General features: G+C 46.2%; 1 protein-coding gene across 3 annotated transcripts in view; it reads left to right on the top strand.

Moving 5' to 3' along the window:
* NEK11 (NIMA related kinase 11) overlaps positions 1 to 26,929 on the top strand; it is a 123,468-nt gene that overhangs the window by 58,647 nt on the left and 37,892 nt on the right. For all 3 annotated transcript variants that reach the window (XM_054991512.1, XM_054991511.1, XM_054991513.1), the window contains exons 9-12: positions 1,793 to 1,878; positions 11,172 to 11,291; positions 14,813 to 14,906; positions 17,427 to 17,565. In XM_054991512.1, coding sequence (XP_054847487.1) covers positions 1,793 to 1,878; positions 11,172 to 11,291; positions 14,813 to 14,906; positions 17,427 to 17,565 — 439 coding nt within the window. The remainder of the gene's footprint in view (positions 1 to 1,792; positions 1,879 to 11,171; positions 11,292 to 14,812; positions 14,907 to 17,426; positions 17,566 to 26,929) is intronic.

The following is a 26,929-nucleotide window of genomic DNA, read 5'->3' as shown; positions in this document are numbered from 1 at the left end:
TATCCAAGGTATACCAAGTACTGTTGAAGTGGTATACCGAGGAAGAGATAGTTAAAACACAAATGGTGAAATGGGCTATAAACTTTAATAAAGAAATAACAATGGAGGCATGGGAATACTTGTGGAAAACTACAATGAAGATAACGACATGTATTAATATCAAAGAGAACATTTATAAAATGATCTATCGTTGGTACATGACACCAAAGAAGATTGCGCTAGGGAATTTGAATACTTCTAATAAATGCTGGAAATGTAAGAAGCATGAGGGCTCCCTCTATCATATGTGGTGGTCGTGTGAGGTAGCCAGGCAGTACTGGGGGGAAATAATAAGAGAAATGAGTGAAATTTTACAATTTCAAATTAATAAGAACCCAGAACTCCTGCTACTGAACTTGGGAATGGAGGGAATTCCAGCCCAACACAGGACGTTGATATTTTATATGACAGCAGCAGCTAGACTTTTGTATGCGCAAAAATGGAAAGTACAAGAAGTGCCAACTATTGAAGATTGGACTTACAAATTGCTGTATATGGCTGAAATGGACAAGATGACAAGAAAATTGAGAGATCTGGACTCAGGGCAGTTCAACACAGACTGGGAGAAGCTGAAACAATACCTGGAGAAGAAATGGGAGGTGGGAGGAAAACTGTGGCAGTTTGAGAACTACTGAAGTATTGAAGTAGAGGGGGGAGACTTTACCGGGGGGAGAAGAGATAAATGTGAATTAATAAGCAGTCAGATTAATAGATTGACATATATATAGATATATATAGGTTAACAAACAGAACATAGAGAAAATAATTAATTATAAGGACTAAATATAAGGAGCGATTAACTAACAATATTTTCTTTTTTTTCTGACAAATTTTGTACCAAACTGAATGTCTGAAGATATAGATGGGTCAAATTGATTGACTACGTGAGGAGAGATATATAGAACTATTATAAAAAGATAGAATGAGTAATATATATAGAGAATAAGTCAAATTGTTTGATATAAACGAACGTATGATCTATATGGTTTATGATATATAGAAATACCTGAAATTGAAAAATTGGGATAAATTGTTTATCTAAGATGGAAACAAAGGCTTACAGTTTGGGCATATAATGTTAAAAATAGTTAAGGATGTACTGCTTAGAATAATGGAGAATATATATTTGTTTTAGATAGAGGAAGCTAATAAAAGTAAGGGAAAGGGGACAAAGGGTTGGAAAGCTGTTGGAGGTCAACAAAAAGGGGGGGGAAAGGGAGGGGGTTAGAGATGAAAAAATTGGGGAAAATTGAATGTAAATGTGGAAATAATGGATTCTAACCCAATAAAAATTTTTCCAAAAAAAAAAAAAAAAGAAATCAAGGAAGCATGTAATTCTGCTTAGAGTTGCTTTGTCTGTAACTCTGCTTAGGATGACGCTTCAAGGCTGCAGTCATAAACAGAAATATCACTGAAATTCATAGAATTTGCAACCAATTAATTAGTTAGGGGTTGTGTAGTCTAAGAGAGAAGGATTCATATGTTTTTAATTTCATGTTGTCAGAATGGAGTTCAATTTTGCTGCACATGTTTCTAGTTGTGAGCAATCATACTTTTTCCTCACAGTGGTGATGGGCTGAAACAACCTGCAAATGAGCGAATCCATCATTGATTGTATCTGCTAAAGCCAACTTGCCAAAAATAGCTTGAGAAAGTTGAATACACTGCACTAGTTTTGGAAAATCCATGGAATTCTGTACTGTAATAAAAATAAATTGCTGCGTTTATTCTGTTACTTTGCTTTCCTGTGTAGAATATGAAGTGTAAATTCGCAGATATGATCAAGGAAGACCAGATTCTTAATTCTCAGAAAGAATCAGCTCATATCATTAATGCCATGTGAGTATAAAATTATTTTAATGCTGGAAGAATTTTTTAAAAATTCAGATGCTGAACTGAGCTTTGGTCATTCACAAAAGTCCAGAGGAACTTCTTTGTAACATATTTTGTATTTCAAATGCCAAAATATAACAAAAACTTGGCTTCCCCTATGTTAATGTGTGTAAAGTGCTGTCAGGTCACAACTGACTTATGGTGACCCCTGCTGCAGATTTCAAGGCAAGTGAGAAGCAGAGATGGTTTGCCATTGCCTTCCTCTGCAGAGTCTTCCTTGGTGGTCTCCCATCCAAGTACTGACCCTGCTTAGCTTCCGAGATCTGAGGAGATCGAGCTATACCATGCTGCCTCCCCCCACCCCCACATGTTAATAAGGTTGTGCAAATTTGCCTTACTTTTTAGTAGGTTTCAAACTAGATTGAAAAATGAAATGGGAAGTCTATTCATTTATGTCCTGCAGCTTGAAGGTTATTGTGCTGATGTGTAAGATAATTGTTGTAAGATAGTATTGTTCAATGATTACAGTAAGCATAATTGTGTGTATTGTTTCCTATATCCATATAAATTACTCAATTTATTTTATAGAATTCATGATTTAACCTGATTTAATACAAGTAATATTAAAGTGCTGTAATGATTAAAAGAAATTTCAAAGCTCATAATTAAATTCTGTTGTCCTAAATTATCCTTTTTGGTCTCAATTGGATCCAGCATTCCACTTCGTTTCTATCCCTAGATTGTAGTTAGTGTTGCTCTGTTGCACTGATCAACAGCTGCTACATTGCACTGCAGGGGGAATTATTTCCGTTGTTGTTCCCTTGCCTGCCATAAGCAATGTTTATTATACTTAACCAATATATTTCTATACATTTCTTGAAGGTGCTTAGAAGTCAAGAAAGGAAACAAAGCATTATTTGGCTTGGAAATGTCTACATTACACTGCATTACAAAAAGCTATATGAGTGCTTATTCTCGTAAGAGAGAATTATTTGCTTATCAGTGATCTTCCACTGTATTGTTCTAGCCTTCTCTGTCTCTCTCTTTCTCTACCTCTCCACATTAAAATTATTTCTCTATTTTTTTCATGTGTACTGTTGCTCTGAGGTGAACCATATCCACCAATAATACAGACAAGATCTTATTTCTGAGTAGTGTTCTCAATAGGGTTACCAGCCTGTGGTTGGCAAGTGGCAAGAGATCATAGGTGGCAGGGCTTACCTTTTAAGCATCATATGAGCATCATGGCATCACTTCCGGTGTGACCCAGAAGTAGCTTCTTAGTGCCTGGGCAATGGTCTAGCATTCACCCAAAACTATAGGCCATAGAGTTTTGAGTGATTGCTAGAACTTTGCCCAACTTGATGACATCACTTCCAGTTTGTGCTACAAGTGACATCATAACATCAGCATACCACTAATCCCCCCCCTTTTCCCCAGCATTTCCTTTTAGCAGTGCAAGTGGAGGGCAGAAGATCTCCTTAGTGAGAGCCAGTTTGGAGTAGTGGTCAAGAGTGACAGGACTCTAATCTGGAGAACTAGGTTTGATTCCCAACTCCTCTACTTGAGGCCAGCTGAGTGACCTTGGGTCAGTCACAGCTCTTCTAGAACTCTCTCAGCCCCACCCACCTCACAGGGTGATTGTCGTGAGGATAATAATAACATACTTTGTAAACCGCTCTCAGTGGATGTTAAGTTGTCCTGAAGGGCAGTATATAAATCGAATTTTAAAAAATAAATAAGTAAATAAAAATAGTCCACTGGGCCTTGCCAGTGAGGGTGTCTGGGCCAGCTCCGCCTCATCCGGGCATAACACGGGGCTGGCTGGCCCCGCCCAAGGGCGGCGTCCTGTCTGCCAGCCGTGGGCTTTGCCGCTCGAGTCGGTCTGATCGCCGGCCTGCAGCGTGTCAGGATGGGTAGGTGCCTCCTTGCTCAGCGCCATGGCCCGTCCCGTTGCCAGCGGCATCATTGTGGCGTCAGCGAGGCCTGGTGCCCATCCCGCTGATTCAGGCTGCCAGGGCTCGGTCCTGGCCTCGTCCCGGCTGCTGCTTCCATGGGGGGGGGGACATGGGCAGCCTTCCCTCACCCCTCCTCGGCTGCCTCTTCCGTCTGGGCCCCGCTGGCGGACCTTGTGGGGGCATCAGTGAATGAGGGTGCTTCTGCGCCCGGACACACCCCACCCCTTGGCAAGTCCATGGGAGGGTCTGGCTTGAAGATCCAGGACATAAAGTTGGCGTCCAGGTGGGCCCTGCCCGGTACTGATTACAGAACCTAAAGGGAAGGAGGGAGAGGTACCACCTTAGCACCCGGGGGTTATGATCCTTCATCCTATGGATCCACTGGAGGGGGGCGTGGTCGGTAAAGGGGCTATTTGTCAGGTAGTACTCGAGGGCCCCAATGGCCCACTTGATAGCTAGGGCCTCCCGCTCCACAGTGGCATATCGCTGTTCCGGTGGCTGCAACTTGTGGCTCAAGAACAGGATTGGAGCTCCCCCCCTCGCGGTCCTGTGTGAGGACTGCCCCCAGCCCCGTGGCGGAGGCATCGGTGGCAAGCGTGAACGGCTGGGTGAAGTAAGGGTTCCAGAATGTCGTACCCGCTGTCAGAGCCCCGTTCAGGTCCTTGAACTTGACGGCCTGAGCGGGGGTCCAATGTACATGATTGGGCTCAACCTTCCTCTGGCCATCCGTCAAGGGGGCGGCCCGTGACGCATAATGGGGGATAAACCGGCTGTAGTAGCCCAAGAGACCGAGAAACCACCACAACTGCCTTTTGGAGTGCGGCCGGGGCACGTCCGCGATTGAGGCAACCTTGCCTGGTGGGGGTCTCAACCTTCCCCCGCCTATGATGAAGCCCAAATATTGCAGCTTGCGGAACCCCAGGTGACTCTTTTTTTGGGTTTGCCCGCAACCCTGCGGTCTGGAGGGCCGCCAGGACCGTCCGCAGGTGCCGCAGATGGGAGTCCCAGTCTGGGCTAAAGACGATAATATCATCGATGTAGGTGAGGGCAAAGGCTCGGCAGTCCCCCAAGACGTGGTCTACCAGCCTCTGGAAGGTCACGGTAGCCCCGTGCAGTCCGAAAGGCATTTGCTGAAATTGGAATAGCCCCCCAGGGGTGGCAAAGGCCGTCTTCTCCTGGTTCTCAGGGTGGACGGGGACCTGCCAGTAGCCTTTGGTCAGGTCCAGGGCTGAGAGGTACTAGGCCACCCCGAGGTGTTCCACCAGGATGTCGGGCCGGGGCATGGGGTACGCTTCAAGCTCCGCGACTTTGTTTAACTCCCTGAAGTCCATGCAGAACGGGGTGGAGCTGTCGGGCTTGGGGACCAACACTATCGGGCTCCGCCAGGCGCTGCAGGAGGGCTCTATGACCCCTAGCTGGAGCATGTCCTCGGTTTCCCTGTCAACCGCCTCCCATTGTTTCCAGGGGATCGGTCGCCAGGTGGCCCGGGCGGTTTGCCCAGGTGCGGTGGGGATGGTGTGTTGGATCAGAGGGGTGGATCTCGGCTGGCGGAAGAACACCCCTGGCACTTGCTCCCACACCTGGTGCAACTGTGCCGCCTGCTCGGAGGAGAGGTTGCGGTCTACTTGGGGGTCCTCTCCCTCTGGAGCCTCTAGGGTCCAGGGCAATTCACTCTCGGAGAACTCTAACGGGTCCTCGGCCAGGTGGCAGAGAGGGATGTCGCCCCCGGGGCAGCCGGCTCCCACCACTCCTTGAGGAGGTTTATGTGTAGGCTTTTACGGTCCCGGCCCCGGGGTCCACAGTGGACCACATAGGAAAGGGGGCCGAGGACCTGGGCCACCTCGAAGGGCCCCCTCCATGGGTCCCCTTCTTCCCTGGGGAAGGTGGTGCGGTACACGAGCACCCTATCCCCAACCTGGAAGGCTTGCTCCCGTGTTCCCCAGTCGTACATAGCTTTTTGTTGCGCTTGAGCCACCCGCAGTCGCCGGGCTGCCTCCTGGTGCATCCAGCCCAGCCTTCCCTCCAATTGCCTTATGTTGTCTCCGGCCGGCTGCCCGGGCTCTTTGTCCCGGGGGGCCCACTGGCTCTCCACCAGGTCAAGCAGCCCTCGGGGCTGTCGCCTGTACAAGAGCTCGAACAGGCTGAACCCGGTGGAGGCCTGGGGCGCTTCCCGCAGGGTGAATAAAAGGGGGTCTATATATAGGTCCCATTGGTGGGGGCGATCTCGGGCCATCTTCCAGGGGGGCCTCTTTAATGGTTTGATTTTGCCACTCCACCAACCTGTCTGTCTGTGGGTGGTAGCCGGATGTAAAACTCTGGTGTATCCCCAGATTGTGGCACAGGTGCTTCATCAGGGCGGCCCAAAATGGGGTGTCCTGGTCCATAAGGATCTCGGTTGGCAGGCCCACCATGGCAGAGAGGTCCAGCAGGGCCTTAGCTATGTCCGGGGTCTGCATATTGCACATGGGGATAATTTCGGGGAACCTGGTGGCATAGTCCATCACGACCAAGGCATACCGGAACCCCTGTGGAGTTCGAGGTAAGGACCCAATAAAATCCATGGCTATCTGGCGGAAAGGCGTCTTGATGACAGGGAGGGGTGCTAGGGGCACCCGGGAGGCCCCTGCGCCCTGTCACTCACTGACAGACAGGGCAGGTCTGACAATGGCTCTTGACATCCACCACCACAGTGGACCAGTAGAACCTCTCTAGCACCTTCCGGATCGTCTTCTGAACACCCAAGTGGCCAGCCCATGTATGTTCGTGGGTGGCCTGGAGCACCTGTCCCCGGAAGGTGTCTGGGACCAGGAGTTGCTGGATCTCCCTGGTACCCTGGGCGGCCCGGGCCAGCCTGTACCATACCCCTCCCTGCTGTTCCACCTGGGGCAACCAGTGGGCTTTCTGAGCATCTTGCATCCACCCCTCACTAGCCGCTGTGGAATCTCTCAGTCCTTGTAGTGAGGGATCTGTCTCTTGTGCTACTCAGAACCCGGGATCCACCCGCCCCTCGATGAGTAGGCGATCCTCTGGGGCCTCTTCGTTCCGGGAGGGGGACCCGTCTGAGCTCCCTGCAGCCCCCTCTTCCTTGCTCCACAAGGCGATTTCCCGGTCCAGGACCTCCCTCAGCAAGGCGGGGAAGCCTAGGGCATCTCGCCTGAGCAGGACTGGATAAGGCAATTCGGCCATCCGAGCCACCTCCACCTCATACTGGGCGCCTTGATACTCTAGGGTGATGCCCACCACCAGCCATCTATGTGCGTGCCAGTAAATGCAGGCCACCTGAGTCCACCTCCGGATGGGTAAGTCTGCAGGCAGCAGGTGAGCCCTCACCATGGAAATTGTACTTCCCGAGTCTAGGAGGGCCCTCAACTTACGACCCCCCCAGCCGGACCTCAGTGAGCAGCACCACAGTGCAGGTGGGTCCTCCCTCTGCGGGCATGGCCACCTCCCACCCCGCATCGCACTCCATTAAGGGGCACTCCCTCTTGAAATGCCCCAATTGCCCGCAAGAGAAGCAGGGCCCTCGATCGCCGATGGGGCTCCACTCTGCAGCAGTGGGGTTGGGGCTAGTACCCCCTCCTGGACTCAAGGCAACCGGCCCCGGGCCAAGGGGGGGACCCAATGGAAGGTGGAGGCTAGAGACCTGGCCTGAGCATGGGGGGAGGGCCGCCCCCCTGCCGGGGCGATTGGCCCTGGGGTCCCGTCCCCCCCAGGACCAGCCCCTGGCCCCACTGGGCTCCCGACAGACTAGGGGTCCCAGCTTCCATGGCCCGCCTGACAACCTCCGCAGCCAAGAAGTTCTCCAAGAGGGTGACTAGGTCCTTGAGGCCCCCGGGTTTATTCTGCAGGGTCCAGGCCCGAACCTCAGGATGCACAATCTGTAGCAGCTGCTCCGCTATTACCTTTTCCATCAAGGCCACTTCCCTGGGGTTTGTGGGCTCAAGCCACCTAGTGTCTAGTTCTGACAGTTCCGCGGCCACAAGCCGGGGCCTGTCCCCCTTCTTCCACACCCTGGCTTGGAACCGCTGCCAGAAGGTTTCCACCGTTATCTCATAGCAGTCAAGGATGGCGGCCTTAAGGGTGTCATAGTTGGCTGCCTGTGCCCGAGACAGCGCCCGGAGGGCGGCCTGGGCCCCTCCGGTGAGATAGGGACTTATGATGTAGGGCCATTGGTCCTTGGGCCACTGGGCCATCTCGGCCGTCCTTTCAAAAATCTCTAGATAGGCCTCCACATCTTCCTCCGGCCCTAGTTTGGTCAGAGTGAATGGAGGGGACTTCGGGGTCCCTCCGGTGGTGGTGGTCATCCCAGCTGCCCCCTTGATAGCTTCCCAGGACCTACAGAGGTCTCTCACAATGGAGGCCTGGGCTTCCTGCTGCTGGGTCACCACATCCCGCATTAAATGCTCCTGGCGCTCCGCCAGCCATTGCCCAAACTGGGCCAGATCCATGGCACTGGCGCCTGGGTTGGCGGGGTTGGCAGGGTCCATGGCTGCTGGTGCCGTGGTCTCCCTGACGCGTGCTGCAGGTGGTACAAATTTAGCGGGGACTAACCGCGTGTGGTGTGGGGTCCACCCGGTTGGGGCCTCAGTCCCCGTACAGGCCACCACTTTGTGGGCCTCGCCGGTGAGGGCGTCTGGGCCAGAGGGGGGCGCTGCGGCCTGGGTTGCCTTCCCGACCGCCTGCCCGGCTGGAGGGCCCTGGGGGGTCCCCTTCGGGCCGCTGGAGCTCGGTCCTGGCCCCGTCTTGGCCCCGTCCACAGGGGGGGGCATGGGCATCCTTCCCCTGCCCTGCCTCAGCTGCCTCCTCTGTCCAGGCCCCACTGGCGGACCTCGTGGGGGTGTCAGGGCGATGGGGGGGGGCTTCTGCGCCCAAACACCTTGAATGGTGGTTATTTCAGGACCCTAAACTATTTTGCTGGTTTCCAAAACAAGACCCAAAACTTCAACTTGAGCTATGAGTTTGGATATGTAGCCAAGGAAAGAGGACCTCAGACATTATTTATTGTGCTGCCCATTCTGTGAGGACCTAAGAACCAGTTTCCTGACTGTTAAAGCTCTTTTCTAAATTTTCAGATTTTTTTAAAAGCTTGTTTCCTGCCACAAGACTATAGATAAATAAATATGCTCTCTATAGAACATCTTTATTTGCTGTTGCAGTATGTATAATTTAGTATAAAATTGTCCGGTCTATTATAATGGTAATCATCTCATTTGACTGTTCTGCTTTAAACTACTGGGTAGATGTCTCTTCCTCTTTCCATTCTTATGTCCAAAGGGTATGTATGAATATTTTATTTGTGCTTTGTAGTATATGATTATGAATCCTTTTGTATTGCAGTGACATAAACAGTACATTTAAGCTTGAACTTAACCAGTATTATAAAATGTAGACAAATAATATAAGGCTCCTGTGTCTTTCTGCAAATATAATCTCTCATTGTAATACCTCTGAGAGATCTTTCTAGATAACTACTAAACTGTGTGAAGCTTCTGTTTCTGGCAGAACTTGAAAGTTTGGTTTTATGTTTTCATGCACCGAAAGAAACACTTTAAAAACCTTAATTAGTATACATTTTCCTAAATCTAGATAATCTAAGGGAAATGCAGTCTTTTACTTAAATTGGATTAAATATTTCAAATGTTGGTATAACTAGAATAATACTAATACCAGATAAGATCATTTGAGGGTGATATTGTGACTGTAAAATGTTTCCCTGAAAAGCTTTGTCAATCAGAATATCTTTTCAGTTTGGTACAAAGAAAATGTGTTTCATAAATAGGGGTGCAACGAATATTTATCAGTTATATTGATCAAAACTAGGAATTTGGTGGGGTGGAAATTTTTCTCCAAAGCCTCTTATTATCATGCAAATTTTGTTATCTTTTCCCAGTCCCATTCATCATCATCGTTTCCCCTGGCTGCTGCTTAGGTAGTTAAAAAAGGGATGGTTTTTCGGCATAAAGGTTATCTTATCAATTAAAATAAGTGGCATCTAGCACTTTTAATGTTTTAATTTTAATGTTGCCTCATTGACAGGATATTTACTAAAGCCTTTATTATAAGCTTGAAAGCAATTAATAAAATACTGCTGTCTGAACTTCATAGTCTATAAACTGAAAGCTAAAATCTTTATTCATGGAACAGAGGATAATGAGGTTAGATGAGATAATGTGGTCATCAATATGCTTTTTCATTTCTAATGTTATTATTAAAGCAAAAAAAGTGTCCCTTTGTTCTTTTCTAGGAAATAATTAATATGACTCATGTCAAATAAAGAGAGTTCAAAGGTCTAAGTTTACATAATTTAATTATAGGAGAAGTAGGGTATTAAGAAATTAATGTAATTATAGAGATGTTATATTAATATTCCATTCATCTTAACTTCATCCAAGCATAGAGATTTCCTAATACTCTGTTGATGACGGGCTTCAGTTAATATGTTCTATTGTAAATAGTTGCCAAAACATTAATAGTACAATCCTAAACAGAAGGACACCCTTCTAAAACCCATTAACTCCACCCTTTTCAGTATCATCACAGCAATAATATTTATTATGAACGTAAACCAAATTAAGTACTTTTACAATTCTTCCTTTTAGCACCTATAAATCCAACAATATCCGTGATATTGAAAATAATCTGAATTGAGAGGCTGTGGATTTAATCCAAAGAGTTGTTCAGGCTCAGGAAAGCTTCTTGTGTTGACTCAGTGCTCATTTCTTTTTCTGTGAACAGCTGATCAGTTTGCATACACTATGGTGCTCAAGACTCAAGAAACATCACTTGAGAGCCCCCTTGGGCTCATGGTACTATAGGGTTGCCAGGTCCCCTGAGTTCTAAACTGAGGGAGAGGGTGGCACTGGGGGGGGGGTGGCACACTGGCATAATCTTAACTTGCACACACGTGAAGCATGCTCCCATGTGCTCGGGAATGCTCCAACATTGTGCTGGGAATTGTTGTCATTCCCTGCACTGGGAATTCCCTGCAGAACCAACAGGTCACACCAGGGGCCAATTCAGTAAAAATCAGCCCCAAATTCAATGTTTGGGGCCGAATTTTATTGAATTGGCCCCTGTCGTGACCTGTCACTTTTGCATCATGCCAAGAATGATGTCATTCTGGGAGTGTTCTGTGGTGTGCAGCGCGGGAGCACGCTATGCCATTCCCAGCCTCATTCCCACACCTTCCCCACTGCTGGCCAGGTGAGAGGTGCTGGGATGTGGTGGGGATTGGAGCTGAGATTGTGGGATCCCCCACCATAGGACTGGCAACCCTAAGTCAAGATAATTGTAATTCACATCAAAAGTTGTTCAAGCTGTAACACTTCCCTTTATTTTTAGGCAGAAAAGGGTACATCTGCAAACTCTGAGGGCCCTATCTGAAGTCCAGAAAATGACACCCCGTGAAAGAATGAGGTTGCGGAAGTTGAACATTGCTGATGAGAAAGCAAAGAAATTGAAGTAAGATGCAGAATATTATATTTTTTTCTTCTGGGACTGATGTACTGGTCTTAGCTATCACATCTTCCTTTCCTAAATTTCCAGTAGCTCAAGAGGCTAAGGTGTTTTCCTTACAGGGAAAGGACTGTGTAGTTTTCTTGTCACTGCTGCAGCTGCCAATATTGCACAATGGCAATGTGGCTTCCACGGGGCAGCTTGGGAATTCTGAGAACCTGATACACAGATTATTATAACATTATAAGGATATTACTAATTATGAGGAAGTCCTCCAGTGGTGGGATAGAGGGGAATGGCTGCTGCAGAGACAAATAGCTGCTGTGATGGCAGGACCAAGAAACTTTCCTGCCCACATGGCAGCTATCAAGGCTTTCCTGCAATCTTTGCCAAAACATTGCTGCTAAGCAAACTTTGGAAAGATCGGAGAAAAAATAGCAAAACTCTGGGAAGTGCACAAAGCTTCTTGGATTAGCAGGAAAAAGCTGCTTCCCAACAGAACTGAATTCAGGACAAATAACCCTTGTGAAAATGGTCCAAATTGTTAGCCAAGCTGCCGCAGCAGGCTATTATTAAGGGATCATGACCAATTTATACCAGGGTCAGTAATCCTGGTGGCTGCCCAATAAAGAGGAGACTAATGTTTCAATGACTCAAGGCTTTTACTTAATAATCTTGAGTATACAGATTACAAGAAACACACACACATTCACTACAAGGCTAGGAAATACAGATAGGAAATACAGAGACTATTGCATTCGCAGGAGTATCACTGATGGGCAATGCGCACCTGTCCTGACGAGGAGCAGAGATTCAGCAGCAAAGGGCAGAATGCCTAGTGAGATGCCAGCAACGTACTAGGTGGGATGGGGTAGGAGGAGTGTGGGGGGGGGTGTCCTGGGGGGTTTGCGCATCTCCCTTATATAGCCAATTTCAGCCCCTAGGCTAGACCCGGGGTGGGCTTATGCCTTGTCAAATGGTTCTCAGGAAATTTAACAAAAGTAAATAATGTGCCACTCAGGTGGGATAAAGGAGATCCGGACAGGGTACTTGAGAGCCTAATGTTTGTGTTTGTGGCACCTCAAGAATAACAAAAGGGCCAGGAGGAAGAGAGGGTGAGGGGTGATTGATCTTTATGATGGTTCATGGCAGCACTTCCAGAGGGAAGAAAGGACAGAGGGGAAGAGTGGATGAAAAGTGATCTGCATTTTATGATCGTCCATTGCTTGATGGGTGGAAGCAATTATCTTGATTGTGGGATTACCAGGAGATCCTGAAGCATCTTTTGTTCCTGGCATCTCCATATCAAGAAGCCCATCTGAGACACAGACATGCCATGGCTTCCACAGGAAAAATAGTTGTCATTTTAAAACTGTTTCTGGGAAAATGGCTTCTCTCTCTTTCACTGGTTCCTGCAGGAATCTCAGCAGGGGCTGGCATCTTGGCAAGCAGGCCCATTTATCTGGGTGCAGTGTGGCCACTCCAGAGTGTTTGCAGAGAGGGTGGCTTGCGGGTGCTGATCAGGGTGTTGCTCTGCCAGTCTGATGCCACTCCCTTCTTCATGCATCATATTGGCCTCAGTACCAAGTTATGCACAGTCCATATATAAAGTCCATGTCCAGATTCTGGGGGGGGGGGGGGGGGTTCCAGGCAACACAAGTATCTAGGCATGATTTGAAATACTGGAAGAGCTGTACCAGCTTTTCATTTCTGGAGGAGAACAAAATAGCGATTCATGCAAACTTCTCTTTGAGATCCCCATCATAAGTCTTCTTACGCATCTTTATGGTACCTTTGGTGCTCATAGTCTCTCTAACACAATACTGTAGTTACTCAAGTAATCACTTAGTTGCTCTCAGAGCACAATCTCAAACTGTTTTGGTTTAAACCATTTTTCCTATGTTAAGCACAGAGAACAGAGGCACATTTGTGTTGTGATTTATTAAACATAAATGCTGCTGATAACATTTTTGAACCCTGCAATACACATGCATGAGGTTCCTCACCGATCTGTTCTTTTCATTTCATATAGCACAGAAAGTAAACACTCATCCTTTCAGCTGTTTTTGAACCAAGGGGAAAGGTTTATTTTAGTTTATTTATGGGCCACCTTTCAACTAAAAAGTCCAGAAGACAGTTTATAACAAAATAAAATGCATCAAAATTTAATTAAAAAGCCCATAAAATGCAATTACATTAGATAAAATACAGTAAAAATCAATAAAAGTCAATTTCCCAGTAGAGCCAAACGACATCTTACTGATTTAATGCAAAAGTCCTCTGGAAAAGATAGGTCTTCAAGCCCATCTGGAAGACCTCTAGAGAAGGAGGTATTTTCATCTCATGGGGGAGGGAGTTCCAAAGCTGGCAGGCAACAGCCCCAAAAGGCCCCCTTCCCTGGGTTCTCACCAGGCAAAACTCTGCTAAGGCTGGTTACCTAAGTAAGGTATATTTTTATTTGAGGGATTTTCTTTTTCTGTTTCCTTGTTTCTTGTTTGGTACTTTAAACATGGATCAATGGCTTAGGAAGCAGCAGTATAGATTTATTTACTATGTTTTGTTTCCTCTCCAGGGACTCAAAACAGTTTAGAAAATGAAATATGTAAACAAAATGCACTTTCAGTAAGACATACAACTGACAGACGTGCATATACCCTTAAAGCAGGTAGCTGATGCTGTTTTCGTCCCCATGGCTCACATAGACGCGTGGCTGCAAGCTGCAGGCTAACAGCCAAAGGCACCTGAGCCCTTTGAGTCTTGCCCTTCAGTGAGTGCATCTGGCCACACTCAGGCTTTAAATTACCCACAGAAAGAGGGGGGCAAATGCTCAGTGCAGGCCTTATTTAGCTGCTTTAAATGTTCCAAATTTCCTCCCTCCCTCACATATAAAATACAACATTCAATACAATCATAACACATTTATCATCCCCCTGCCAACACAGAATTCTATAAAAGCAGTAGCTATGTAAAACAGTAAAATCAAGCACTTCTCAGCATAAAGAAAGAAAGCAGGAAAAATAGTCACCGAATTAAAAACAAACAGCGAAACCAACATGAAACCCAAATTGAATAACCAGTTATTAAAAATGGGAACAGTAAAAACAAACGATCAGTCATCCTCTATGCCCTTCTGGAAAGGCGTAGAGGATCTCTTTAATGATCAAGGCCTGAATTAATGATGCAAGCCTTACCTGCTGAGAGAGGGAATTCCGTAATGGGTAATGGCGGTGAAAAGGCTCGCCATGGTCCTCCCACCCACCTAACTTGAGATAAGGCAGGCTTCCGCTCCCATCCATCAAGTCTTAGTGCCATTGATCTTGAGGCAGTCAAGCAGTAGAGTTTTTAAATGCCCCTGAAATGGCAGCATGATAAGGTGCTATGGTTGAAAATTCAAGGTATGGGTATGAAGAAGGTAGCATTTATTTCTCATACCAGTTATGCTTGTCATTGCTTGAACGACAGATACTAAAGTCTCTTGAAATTTAATTCATTACCATTTGTAATGCAATGGTTTGTTATCTTTTCAGACAGCTGGCTGAAGAAAAATACCAAGAAAATCTCAAACGAATGCGGGAGCTCAGATCCCGTAACTTTCACCAAGTGAATATAGATGTACTTCATGTAAGGACGGATACTATTCTTCTCTTCACTTTTTAAAAATCCAGTCAATTCACTTACGGTATTTCTTGTATTTTGTAGCCATCTCTAGAGGCTCTCTGGGCCCCCAAATAACAAAAAGTTGGTATTCCAAGGAGTAGACTAGACTTGATCAGCTGAAATCTAGGTAGCTCCCAGACTTAAACAATTTCAAACAAAGAATGAAAGTATACACCTTCAGTTAAGTTGTACGCTACAGAAAGCTTGTATTTTACCACTACCATTGTTTTAGTTAGGCAGAGCGAATCATTTCTTTATACTCTTCCTTGTCTGTGTCCACGCAATGCTTTGTGTCTTGTTCAGGTTTGTTTTGTATCAGGACCATGCAAGAATAGAACACTGGCAAGCAGGGGTCATTTCGTAGAAAAAGAGCTGCAGGAACTCATTAGCACAACTCATTAGCATAATTCATTAGCATATACCATGTCTCTTGCCATCACTGGAAGTGTGTCATCAGCATAGCTGATTTGCATATGCCACATCCCCTGACCTCACCTATCCTGGCTGTTTTGGACCCAATCCTGGCCATTCAGGGCTGAAATTAGGCCCAAAATGGCAAAAGGGGGCTGAAAATAGTTGAAAAGGGGCCCAAAATGGTCAGAACTGGGCAGCTGCTGAGCAGGAGAGTGATCCACCACCCGTCAGAGGCCCGATCCTGGCTGTTTTGGGACCAATCCTGGCTGTTTTAGGCCCCGTCCTGGCTATTTTGGGCCCAAACCAGGCCAAAACGGGCCCAAAATGGCCAAAAATGAGATGGGTGGGGCCACCTGACATGTGACCTCTTTGGAGAACTACTGGAACTGTGTTCCTGCACGTTCCCCCTCAAAATGAGCCCTGCTGGCAAGGGTTTCTTTAAAATGCCTAAGAGCCTAACAGTTCCACTGGAGCTTTTATATGGAACACTTGTCTGCCACTACAACAGCTACAACCAGAAACTGGATCAAATAACTCATAAACATCACCTGCTGCATGCAGAGAGAATTTTAGGTTTAGACAGGAGTCCCCACAAATTGTCCACCCAATGATGCTGAGGTCAGTATATGTAGGGAGAAATCTATCCTGCCTTCTCTGTGCAAAGCAGAACCTCAAGACTTAGATTAACTAAGGCATACCCTGGTGAGGCAAGCTACCCTGAGGGCAATATTTTGAAAACGTAGAGTAAATCATTCTTGCACAATAAAGGGCATGAAAATTATAGCCAAGGAAGTTAGTCTTCTTGATTAATACCCTCTCTAATCTGAAAATGAATAATATAGAGAATCCCCAAAAGACAGAGAGTAGCTCTTCCACCAGTAAGCAATCACATGTGCAAGCCTGATTTCAAGGTCTGTAGACAACTGTAATGTACTGCGCATTACAGTGTCCTGAGCAGATTTTTAACACCGTTATCTTAACTTCATTTTCAGTTGTTCTAGTAGATCCTATAAATAGCAGCATGGCCGAAAATGAATTGTTGAATATATATTTAAGAGCCTAATCTCAAAGCTGTAGTATAATGAGACTATTCAAACCAAAATCCATTCCATGTCATTAACGAACTGTTGCATTTGTAAGTTCTATGGGATCACCGCCGGCGCCAGGGTTTCTGGTGCCCGCAGCAATCCCCACGTGCACGTGTGCGCAGTGCATGCGCACCCCCGGTCTGCGTGATGATCGCGCAGTAAAAGCCGGGCCCGTTGGCTGGCAGGTGGCTGGGGCGGTGTGCGGAGGCTGACCGTGCTCCGCACGCCACCTTGGCTGGCTGCTATGCTTGGCCTGTGGCTGCTGCGCCTGGCTGGGGGAGTGTGGTGGCAGCGGCGGCACGGGGCCAGCTGGCTGTATCAGCCATGGGCCAGGCATGCCAGCTCTGTGGTGCGCGCCTCCGCCCCCGGCACCCTCTCCGGCGCCCCCTCCAGCACCCGTGGCGCCCGCCTCACCGCCTCAATGGTGGCACCGACCCTGTATGGGACACAGCCAAATATACTACAATTAAATAGACGATGGAGCTTGCTTTGTTTATTTGTTAACAAGACTATCTGAATGTTCTAAATGGGTGATATTCAAATTGGGCTTCCTGAAGACAAATTCATTGAAGCTTCAGATTCTTTAAGCTTAAAAGATATTAGTTCAACTATATCACTCTTATTGATCACAGAAACAAAGAAGATGGTTTTTATTAAGTCAGTCAGTGTTCTTGGCTGTTTCTACACGACCAGCCTGCCTGCGGAACATTATGCGAAAGACCCGGAAGACAGCGTCTTCCACGTGAAGTCGCGCCAGGAAGACACTCTTATCCAGGAGTTTTGTGCAATTTCGCGCAAAACTCCCAGATAACAGCAATGTTCCGCAGGCAGGTAAGACAGGTAATTTAATGAGTGTTTTGAAATCAAGTAATTCTTTTAAAACCACTCTTAGAAAATTCTTGCTGTTGTAGCTGTCAGAATGCCTACTACATTGTTACTTTTTATGGTCTGCTAAAAACTTGTCTTTATTACTTCAACTAAGGAATCTGATCAACAGATTGCAGAGCATCTGGTTACATCTCAGCCAATCACTTCATTGGACTACCTGTCTATAGGATGCAATAAACAAACAGACAGTGAAACTGCAGGCAGACTCTGCATGTCTGATCCACTGGAGCACGGTAAGAATTTGATAAAGCAGGAAACAAGTATCTCAGAATCCTTTACAAAGGTAGAAAAATGAAGAGAAAGAAATGAACGATTTTACCCTCTCCCCTCTACACCACCTGATCAGTGTGACATGCGATGATCCCTTGACCCCGGGGACTTCCTGGATCAAAAATGGCTGTGGAGCGAGGGAGGGAGGGAGGAATGAGGAAGATCCCCACAGTCCTTGCACCTGTGGATCACAGGATCTAACCCAAATGTATTCATTTCTATTAGTACATCTGTCAGGAAACTTAAAAAAGCAGCTTTTGCAAAGTTAAAATCAGATTGAATGGGAAAATCTCCAGTACTAATATTGCTCTTCTAGGTGTAGAAATTGTGTTTCTGACTTAGTACTTGTAATTGGCCTCCATCTGCCATGCAAATGAAGAAGTACTGTTGTGGCCCAAACACAGGCCTATGATAATTGGATACACAGTGGATATGGAAGTGATGCCCCCCCCTCCCCGCCCCATGTCTCTCTTAACTGCTTCATCACCGAGAGAGAATCTAGAAGCCAAGTTCTACATGAAACCAGTTCTTGTATTCTTGTATTCTTTTCTTGTATTCTTTTATTAAAGCTATCTCGATAATTTGGTTGAAAGGTGAGGTGTGATCAATAAAAAAATTATGCTTATATGCTAGAACTTCCCTTTGCTTTGCTTGGTTCAAACCAAGAAAATGGAAGCAAATTCTGAAGCATGTGTGAAACTTCTAATGAGTCCTTTCTATCTTATATAGTAATATCCAAGTGGCTCTGATCTGTGACTATTTAAATCTGGAGATTGGAACCATAAACAGACAAGGCAGATCTTCCTACACACCTGAAAAATGCCTCAGATTTGCAGGAAAATCCGATTTTAAAAACCCATGTTTTTTTAAAAAAACTTAAAATGATAAAAGAAACACCTGTAGCTTTAAACTAGATGCTCTCAGTGGCTGTTGCTAAGCAACCATAACAGTTTAGCCAGTATTCCATGCTTATTTTCTGTCAGTAAAAGGCAGGGGAGAGGCGGAACCCTTTCCCAGGCTGCTTGGGCCTTTAAGGGAGGCTTCAAAGGGGTCAGGAAACACTGGACAGCTTGCTGCCATCTGACTCACATGACTCACTCAAGCCTGGCTGCTTGCTGCTGTTGAACAGTGCTCCCCCTAAAAGTCAGTGTAGTGTAGTGGTTAGCATTTCAGAGTAGGATCTGGGAGACCCAGGTTCAAGTTAACACTCTGCTGGGTAAGCTCACTGGGTGACTTTGAGCCAGTCACATGCCTAACATAACTAATCTCCCTCTCTGTGTTGTTGTGAGGATAATATGGAGGAGATGAGAATGATGTAAGCTGTTTTGGGTCCCCTTTTTGAAGAAAGATGGTGTATAAATGTATTAAATTAATAAATATAGATGAAAATGGTGGGCAGATAAAAGGCATGTTGTTTAGTGGGTTTGAAGGAGAGAAGGATGTAGGGAAAGGTGAGCATATGGAAACTGCCAGGAGGAGAGAAAGAGGTAATAATGTGGGGAAGGGCATACAGGGAATAGTAAAGTACTCCCCACAAATCCTTGCAGGTTCCCCACAATGCAACTGGGCTCAGCTGGCACTATGCAACTGGGCCATAGGGGAGAGGCTGCCAGGGGGAGAGAGGAAGGGAGAAAGGAGAGGACAGGGGGTAGAGAAAGGTGGGTGAGAAGGAGAAAAGGAAGCAGGAAAAAGGGGAAATGATATGGGGGCAGGGAAGGGAAAGAAGACACGGTGGAGGGGGGAATGAGAAGTCTCCTGCAAGTCCTTATGGGTCCCCGACTTGTTATATATTACTATATACTATTATATGTTACTTACTATGTTTCTGTACTATTTCTTTTCAAAGTGTTTTACAATTTAAAAGCAAGTAAAAGCCTACTAGAAACCTGATATATTAAAGCACTTACACAGTTAAACACCTTTTAAACCAAGTCAAGAAAAAGTCCACCTGAACAAGGCAGACTTAAGTTGCCACTTACCCTGGGTTAGAGAAGAGGCAGCTCTTACTTCAACACCCAGCCCATTCCATAAGGGCGGAGCCACCATAGAAACCATTACATCCAAACGGCTTTTTTTCAGCCGGAACGCAGTAGAATGGAGTACCAGCACCTCTTGTCCTGGGCACAAAATTCTGAGGGGCTGTTTGGTGCTGCATGGAGATTCAGCATGAGTGGCTGCTTGGAGAGGGGAGGCTGGATCATTGTGAGGAACGCGTCTCCCCAACAGATATGAGGGGCTTGCCTCCGCTGCCCTGGGGAGGGTATAGAGGTAGGGCTGGAGAAATTTTGCGCCCCTCAGAATTTTATGCCCGGGGCAAGAGTTCACAATTACTGTGATAAGTATGAGTCTACTGGGTAGTTCCTATGTTGTTTAATACCCCCCCACACACACACACACACAAGGTACAGGGTTCTGTCTTACAGCTGATATAAGTCCATAGCACAAGAAAATAGTATTATTTCACAAAATCCCTTGTGTTTCTCCCTCATTTCCCTCTTGAGAGTTCCACCACCTCTTTTTCCAGAAAAAAAGCCCTGCATCCGAAGCAACCTTCAATTCGTCCCTGCTAGGGTTTCTGAACAAAATCAGCACTTTAAAAAAGGCTGAGTGTGATTTTAAGGATTAGGGTGGCTGATAAAAAATTGGATTATCCCATCCATTTCTGCATATTTTTTCATTAAGGACTATCAAACTTGTTTTAGTTTGTTTTAAATGATTAACTATGATTTTAATGTTAGGTTTGTTTAATAGCTTTGTCACGCTTTTATTGCTATTTTAATATAAGCTGCCTTGAAGACATGGGATATAACAGAATGACAAACAGAATAAATCCCTTTATTTTAACGCCATGATGCTTGATGTTTGTATCCTAAGAGGCTAAGCGGCTGCTTCTGAGAAAGCAGTGGCATAGTTGCAAGGATAAATGAATAGCTAAAACACTTTCCCATCAGGTGCTTGATTCTGGAATGTGCAGTGATAGTGCTGCTCAGTTTCTTAGTGCTGGCACAAAGATTAACATACTTTATTGCCATGAATGACTCGGAGAAATTCAAAAGACTCTTCTTGGTCTGTTTAGAAATTCAGTTGTTTGAATGTATTAGCCATGTGCTGTGGAATTAAAAGTTGCCACCCTCCAAGGGAGGCCTGGAGTTCTTCTAGACTACAGAGATCAGTTCCCTTGGAGAAAATGGTGGCTTAAGAGGGTAAACTCTCTGGTAACAAATCCTCACTGAGCTCCCTCCCCTCCCCAGGCACCACCCTCAAATCTTCAGGAATTTCTCCAGTCAAAATTGCAACCTCATGTGGGGTCACCATGCAGAACACTGCTCAGGATGTTAGCAGGATTGTGTTGAAGCAAATATAGACTAAAATACTTATCAGATTACTAGTGAAATCTGTATGGTAAGGTCTTTACAGGGATGGACTAACAACTGGGATGCCTGGGTTCAAATCACCACTTAGTCATGAAATTCACTGGGTAATCTTGAGCTAGTTACTCTTAAAATAGCTTGCCTCTTGGCTTACTAACCACAAGGTGAGGCCCGGAGTTCCCCCCAAATTTCTGCCATTTTCACATGGTTTAACTGCCCCGAGTTCAATGCTTTTAGGAAACAGGTTTTTTCCTGCATCCCCACAATATTGTAGCACCTTCATGCATCTGTGGGGGTTTCCCTGGCTTTTCTCCTATGATTCTCAAACCTGCTTTGCTCTTCAATTTTGGGAAAGATTATAGTAGTCTGGATGGCTGCTGGCTGGGTGCATAAATTTAGACTTTCCAACTCATATGGCAGCCGTTTTCCTTGACCAAGTCTCCACGGCAGCCATTTCCTTCCCGTCTGCCGCAGGGTGCTTTTTATTTTAAAAAAACCCAGCAGTAAAATATCATTATATTGATATACCATTGTGACAATAGGTGTAGCAGGTTCTCTGAATTTTCAGGCTTCGTTTTTAAAAAAGTAAGTCTCTGTCCTATTCCGTTTTGGAGATATATGGGAAAAAAGCATATCTTTGCATGGGAAGGGGTTAGAGACTTAATTTTTAAAAAAAGAAAGCTGAGAATTCAGAGAACCTGTCACAGTCATAGCTATGATAGTATATCATTATAACATTTTTGAGTGCCTTTTTTATTTCAAAAGCGGAGGGAGGATTCTGGGTGACTGGGGTAGGAAAATCTTTGAAGTAAACTGCCATGTGGAAGCCCCATTGCTTCTGAGCTTTATCTGCTGCTGCAACAGGAACAGGGAGGTCACAAAATCCAATCCCCATGTGGAAGCCACCTACAAGTGATCTTCAGACTACAGAGATCATTTTCCCTGGAGGTAATGGTAGTTTTGCAGGGCAGACTTGACGTCATCTCCAAATCTCCAGGAATTTCACAATCCAGAGTTGGTTAAGGAAGAGGTATGGTTTAGTTCAGATCTTCTCCAATGTGGTTGGAGAAGACTTCCAGGCACATGGAAAGGGCCTTGCTGTGCCTTACTCCTCCAACTGAAGGAGCCAGGAGGAGATACTTTTCTCACTTTTCCGGTTTACTTTTTGCAACTATTAATGACTGATAACTTCCTAAGTTATGCAGAGAGAGGCAAAACATGTTTACCTGCAACCAGAAATCAGGGACTGCAATAAGTGGTAGAGCTCATTGACAAGGTTACTTGCAGTAAATGGAAATCTTAACTTCAGAAAGTATCAACATAACTTATGCCCACAGAAGTTGTGAGAGGCCCATGTCAGGAAAAAATGGGAGTGTTGTTGATTTAAATAAATTGGCCCCTGTGAAGTGTGGGAGCATGCCCAGTGCTGGGCGCGATGATGTTACTTCTGGAATTGATGTCATTATGTCCACCAGAAGAGCATGCACACTTTACACTCATGCAAGGAGGTCACCTTCCGGTAAATGCCAGATCGCCTCGTCCTACTGGGAGGGTATAGGCCTGGCAACCCTAGGACCACCCCCCTTCAGACACTCCCCATCCCAAAGAGATGAGTGGGTGTGAGCCAGAGAGATGCAAAAGGAGGGCCAGAGTCACTGTTTTGAAGCAGAAGTTTTGTATGATGTTTTAATCAAGCCTTGTCAAGTTGCTCTTTCACAGTATCAGGGGAGAAAAATCAGTGTGGGAGGAAACTACAGTCTCTAGAAAATATGACCAGGCAAGAGACAGAAAATTTCAAAGCCAGGGACCTAAATGAGAAAATGGAATGGAACTTGCGAGTGGGTAGAATGTCAGGGTAGGAGCTTGCAAGAGTCAAATCAAAACAGCAGGCATACAGAGAAGGGAATTGATTGCGCTTTCAAATCTATTTTTATCAAATTATGATGTATAGACCCAGGGCTTTTTTTGAGCCTGAACGCCCCGGAACGGTGTTCCAGCACCTCTTTAAAAATACCCACGTGACTATGTCACGTAGGTATTTTAAAAATGGCCTGTTTTGGCCATTTGGGGCCCAGATGTGGCCCAAAACCGCCTGGATCAGACTGCTGCCAGGCAGGAGAGGGTTCCCCCGCCCGACAGCGGCCTATTCCAGATCGTTTCAGCCCCTATCCAGGCCATTTCGGTGCTGTTTTGGATATTTTGGGCCTATTTAGGGCCCAAAAGGGCCTGGATTGGGGCCAAAACAGCCAGGATCTGACCGATACCAGGCAGGGGAAGGTTCACCTGCCCGGCAGTGGCCCGTTCCAGGCTGTTTTGGACTGGATCTGGACCGTTTCAGTGCCATTTGGGCAATTTTGGGCCCATTTAGGTCGCAAAACAGCCCAGATTGGGTCTGAAATGGCCAGGATCAGGCCATTGCTGGGTGGAGGAAGGTTCCCCCGCCTGGCAGCCACCCATTCCAGGCCGGTTCAGCCCTGACCAAGGCTGTTCCAGTGCTGTTTTGGCCATTTTGGCCCCTTTGGGGCCCCAAATGGCCAGGATCAGGGCCCAAACAGCCCAGATAAGGGCCTAAACGGCCAGGATCAAGCTAGTGTTTGGCAGGGGAACCATCCACTGCCAGGCAGCAGCCCATTCCAGACCATTTGGGCTCTGATCCATTTGGGCCATTTTGGGCCTATTTAGGAGCTAAAACGGCTCAGATTGGGGCCGAAACAGCCCAGATCGGGGCCAAAAGGGCCAGGATTGGACCAGTGCCGGACAGGGGCACTGGCCCAATCCTGGCCATTTCAGCCGCAATCCGGGCCGTTTCAGCCCTATTTTGGCCGTTTTGGGTTCATTTCAGGCCCCAAATTGCCAGGATTGGGTCCAAAATGGCCAGCATTGGGCCTCTGCCTGGCAGGGGAATACTTCCCCTCCAGGCAGCAGCCTGATCCTGGTCATTTTGGGCCCCTTTTCGCTATTTTGGACCCAATTCAGGCCCCAAATTGCCAGGATCATGCCTGAAACAGCCAGCATTGGGCCCCTGCCAGGCGGGCAAAGACTCCTCCACTCAGCAGCTCCCCAATTCTAGCCATTTTGGTCCCCTTTCAGCCATTTTTGGCCCGATTCAGGCCTATAATGGCCAGGATCGGGCCCGAACTGACCAGGATTGGGCTACTGCCGGGTGGGGGAGTGCTCTACCATGTGACAGCAGCCCATTCCAGCCAGATCCAGGCCATTTTGGGCCCTTTTTGGCCAAATTTGGGCCCAAAATGGCCTGGATCTGGCCACTGCTTGGCCGGGGAGTGTTCCCCAGTAGCACAGCGGCCCGTTCCGGGCTGAATCTGGCCCGATCCGTGCCAAATCAAATCCTACCCCATGAAGCACAGGAGCGCTCCTGGGGCAGCCACGCCTGTGTAATGATGTCACTTCCTGGAAGTGACATCATGCGGGCCCAGGAGTGCACGCGCTGCACACGCGCGCATTTATTGAGAGGCACACCACCTCCTCCTGGGAGTTGCCCCTAGTGAGAGTTCCCCCACCTCTTTCCCCAGAAAAAAGCCCTATCACTCATATTTCCTTTTAACTCTGTATTTGAAAAAGTTGGAATAGAGTGGAACTCTAGTTGGTCTTTAAAATGCTACTGGACCCAAATCTTGCTCTTTTTCTTACAAACCAACACGGCTACCCACCTGAAACTATCTTTGTAAACTAAAGCAGCTTTCCAGAGTTAATATTTGCTCCAGTGAGGAAGACATAAAGGCAACTGTATGTTTCCTCCAGTGGGGCAAATAGCAGGTCATAAGTTGGAGGGAAAGATCATGACTCTACTAACATCTCAGCTGGTTGCCCCTCAGTATGAAATGAGCTTTAATGTTGTGAAATTATTACATTGAAGCATTTTAGTCTCCCTGATGAGCCAATTTTATGGCGTTGTTTAAGCATTAAGGTAGAATGATGATACCTATCTCTTATTTTTATCCTACCTCAATTACTACAATATCAAATCTTGCTTGTAATTTTAGCCATGGTTGAGGACTAGATCTACAAGAGCAGCTTGAAAGCGAATCTAGATTGAATAGAAATGTTAATGATTAGCATGGTGATCTAGGGATGGTAGAAATGCCTGTTATTGATGGGATTCAGCCTAACTCTGTCACCCATTGTTGCAGTCTTGTGGGGGGGGGGGGCTTTTGGATCTGTTGCTGTGCCTGGGAAATAATGTTGTCAGGATGGTCAGAAGCTCATTTTCATTCAACTTTGCCGATGGAGACAGGCTCAGAAAATACTCGCAGAAGAGGTCAGAACTTAAGAATGGCTTTACATTCCAGCGGCCATCTAATTCATTTTGTTTTCAAAATTAGCCAGTGCAATGTTTCTGGAAGCTTCTCAAAAGATGGGTTTGTTTGTCCCCACAACTTAATATTTAGAGCTGCAGTTTAGTGACCAGGGCTGACAGGGATTTATCTACCCTTGCAATACATATTTATAAGTTTCTTACCAAATCAACCTTTCTTCCACCAATGTTATCAAATATCAGATTTGTCACGTATTTCCTGAAAAGGCTTACCATTCTGTTTCAAACTCAATGGCAACCCCAGGTTTTCCCTCAAAGAATCTTTGTTTTCTGTCCTCCTTACGTGTGATGTTTGTAATAGCCTTCACGGCCAATATCGTACAAAGCACAGATAGCACACAATTCCCCTCGCCTCTTCACACTAATATTGAAGAGATAATTAGTTATAGCTGTAGATTAATATATGCTAATGTGAATTTGAATGTTCACAAACATGAGAGAAAGTTTATATTCGCTGTGGGTGATTTCATTCCTTCCTTCATCACGTGGCTGAGTTATGGAGATTTATTCTCTGCACGTAAGAATGGGAGAACTGTGGAACAATCTGAGGCCCCTGAGAGCAGAACAGAGGCAAAGCATGACTGCAGAACCCAACTGTTCAGCTATCTATTGCTAGGCAAGAGTGCTTTGTGACTGCCAGCTCACCTTGACATGCTGTCGTTTCTTTTCTGTTCACTTCAGTAGCTTTTGACTCGAGTGTTTCCCTTATACAAAGCCAGCATCCTTGTTCAGCAAAGAGTCCAGGACTTGCTTAAAAGGAGAGCAAGATGAGCTTTTATGTTTGTGGGAAGGATCTTGACCAATTCAGTCACAAAGTTATTGATAGCAAGCACAAGATAATAAAGTTTTTAAGTTAAGTTGAGAAGAGGGAACAGGTTTTCTTTCAGCAATGGATGTTGTGTGCAGAAAATGTCCCTTTTTCGTGTGGGTGGGGTGAATTACTTAACATCCAAAGCAGGGTTCTGCTGAAAACTTTGATTGTTCTATGGGGAAGCACTTTAGAACATGGTGTAGCACAGAAGCATGGGCTCTGGTATGCTTTTACTGCATCATCTTCTCTCTTTGTAAGTCCACATTTGGCAGGTTCATGTGAGAGATTCACATTGAAATGGCCCCTAGAAAGGTTGTGCACCATCTCCCCATGAACATTTAAAAACTCAGTTGCCATACTGACTTTTATATGAAATCTCTTTTCAGGAATCTTGTACCATCTTTCTTCAACTGTCTGCAATTTCCTTGACCTGATTTTTACCTCAGAACATAGAGTTCCACAGCTGACCAATCAGAGGGAGAGGGGTGCAAGCAGGCAGGGGCCTGCCAGCCACACTGGAAGGCCAGGCACCACAGGGAGATTGGCAACCCTAGTGAACTTTGAGGGGAAGACTGGGAGGTGCATTTGACCTCAGGACACATTCAATGACTCCTCATAGCAACTGCAGACTGTTTAGAATGTGGGGGGTGAGGACCAATCAGGCTGCATATGCAAATGACCTCTGTGTTCCAACTGTCTCGGCGGGGATGAGGAATGGAATGTTATGAGCCCCAATCAGCCTGCATATGCAAATGATCTTGAAAGGCAGGCCCAATCAGGGAAGAGTGGCTGAGCTGGCAGTGGGCCGG

The sequence above is a fragment of the Eublepharis macularius genome, chromosome 11 (assembly GCF_028583425.1).
Source record: "Eublepharis macularius isolate TG4126 chromosome 11, MPM_Emac_v1.0, whole genome shotgun sequence".
In the NCBI taxonomy this organism is placed as follows: domain Eukaryota; kingdom Metazoa; phylum Chordata; class Lepidosauria; order Squamata; family Eublepharidae; genus Eublepharis; species Eublepharis macularius.
Note: the sequence above shows the minus strand (reverse complement) of the source record. Positions and strands in the feature narration are given on the sequence as shown.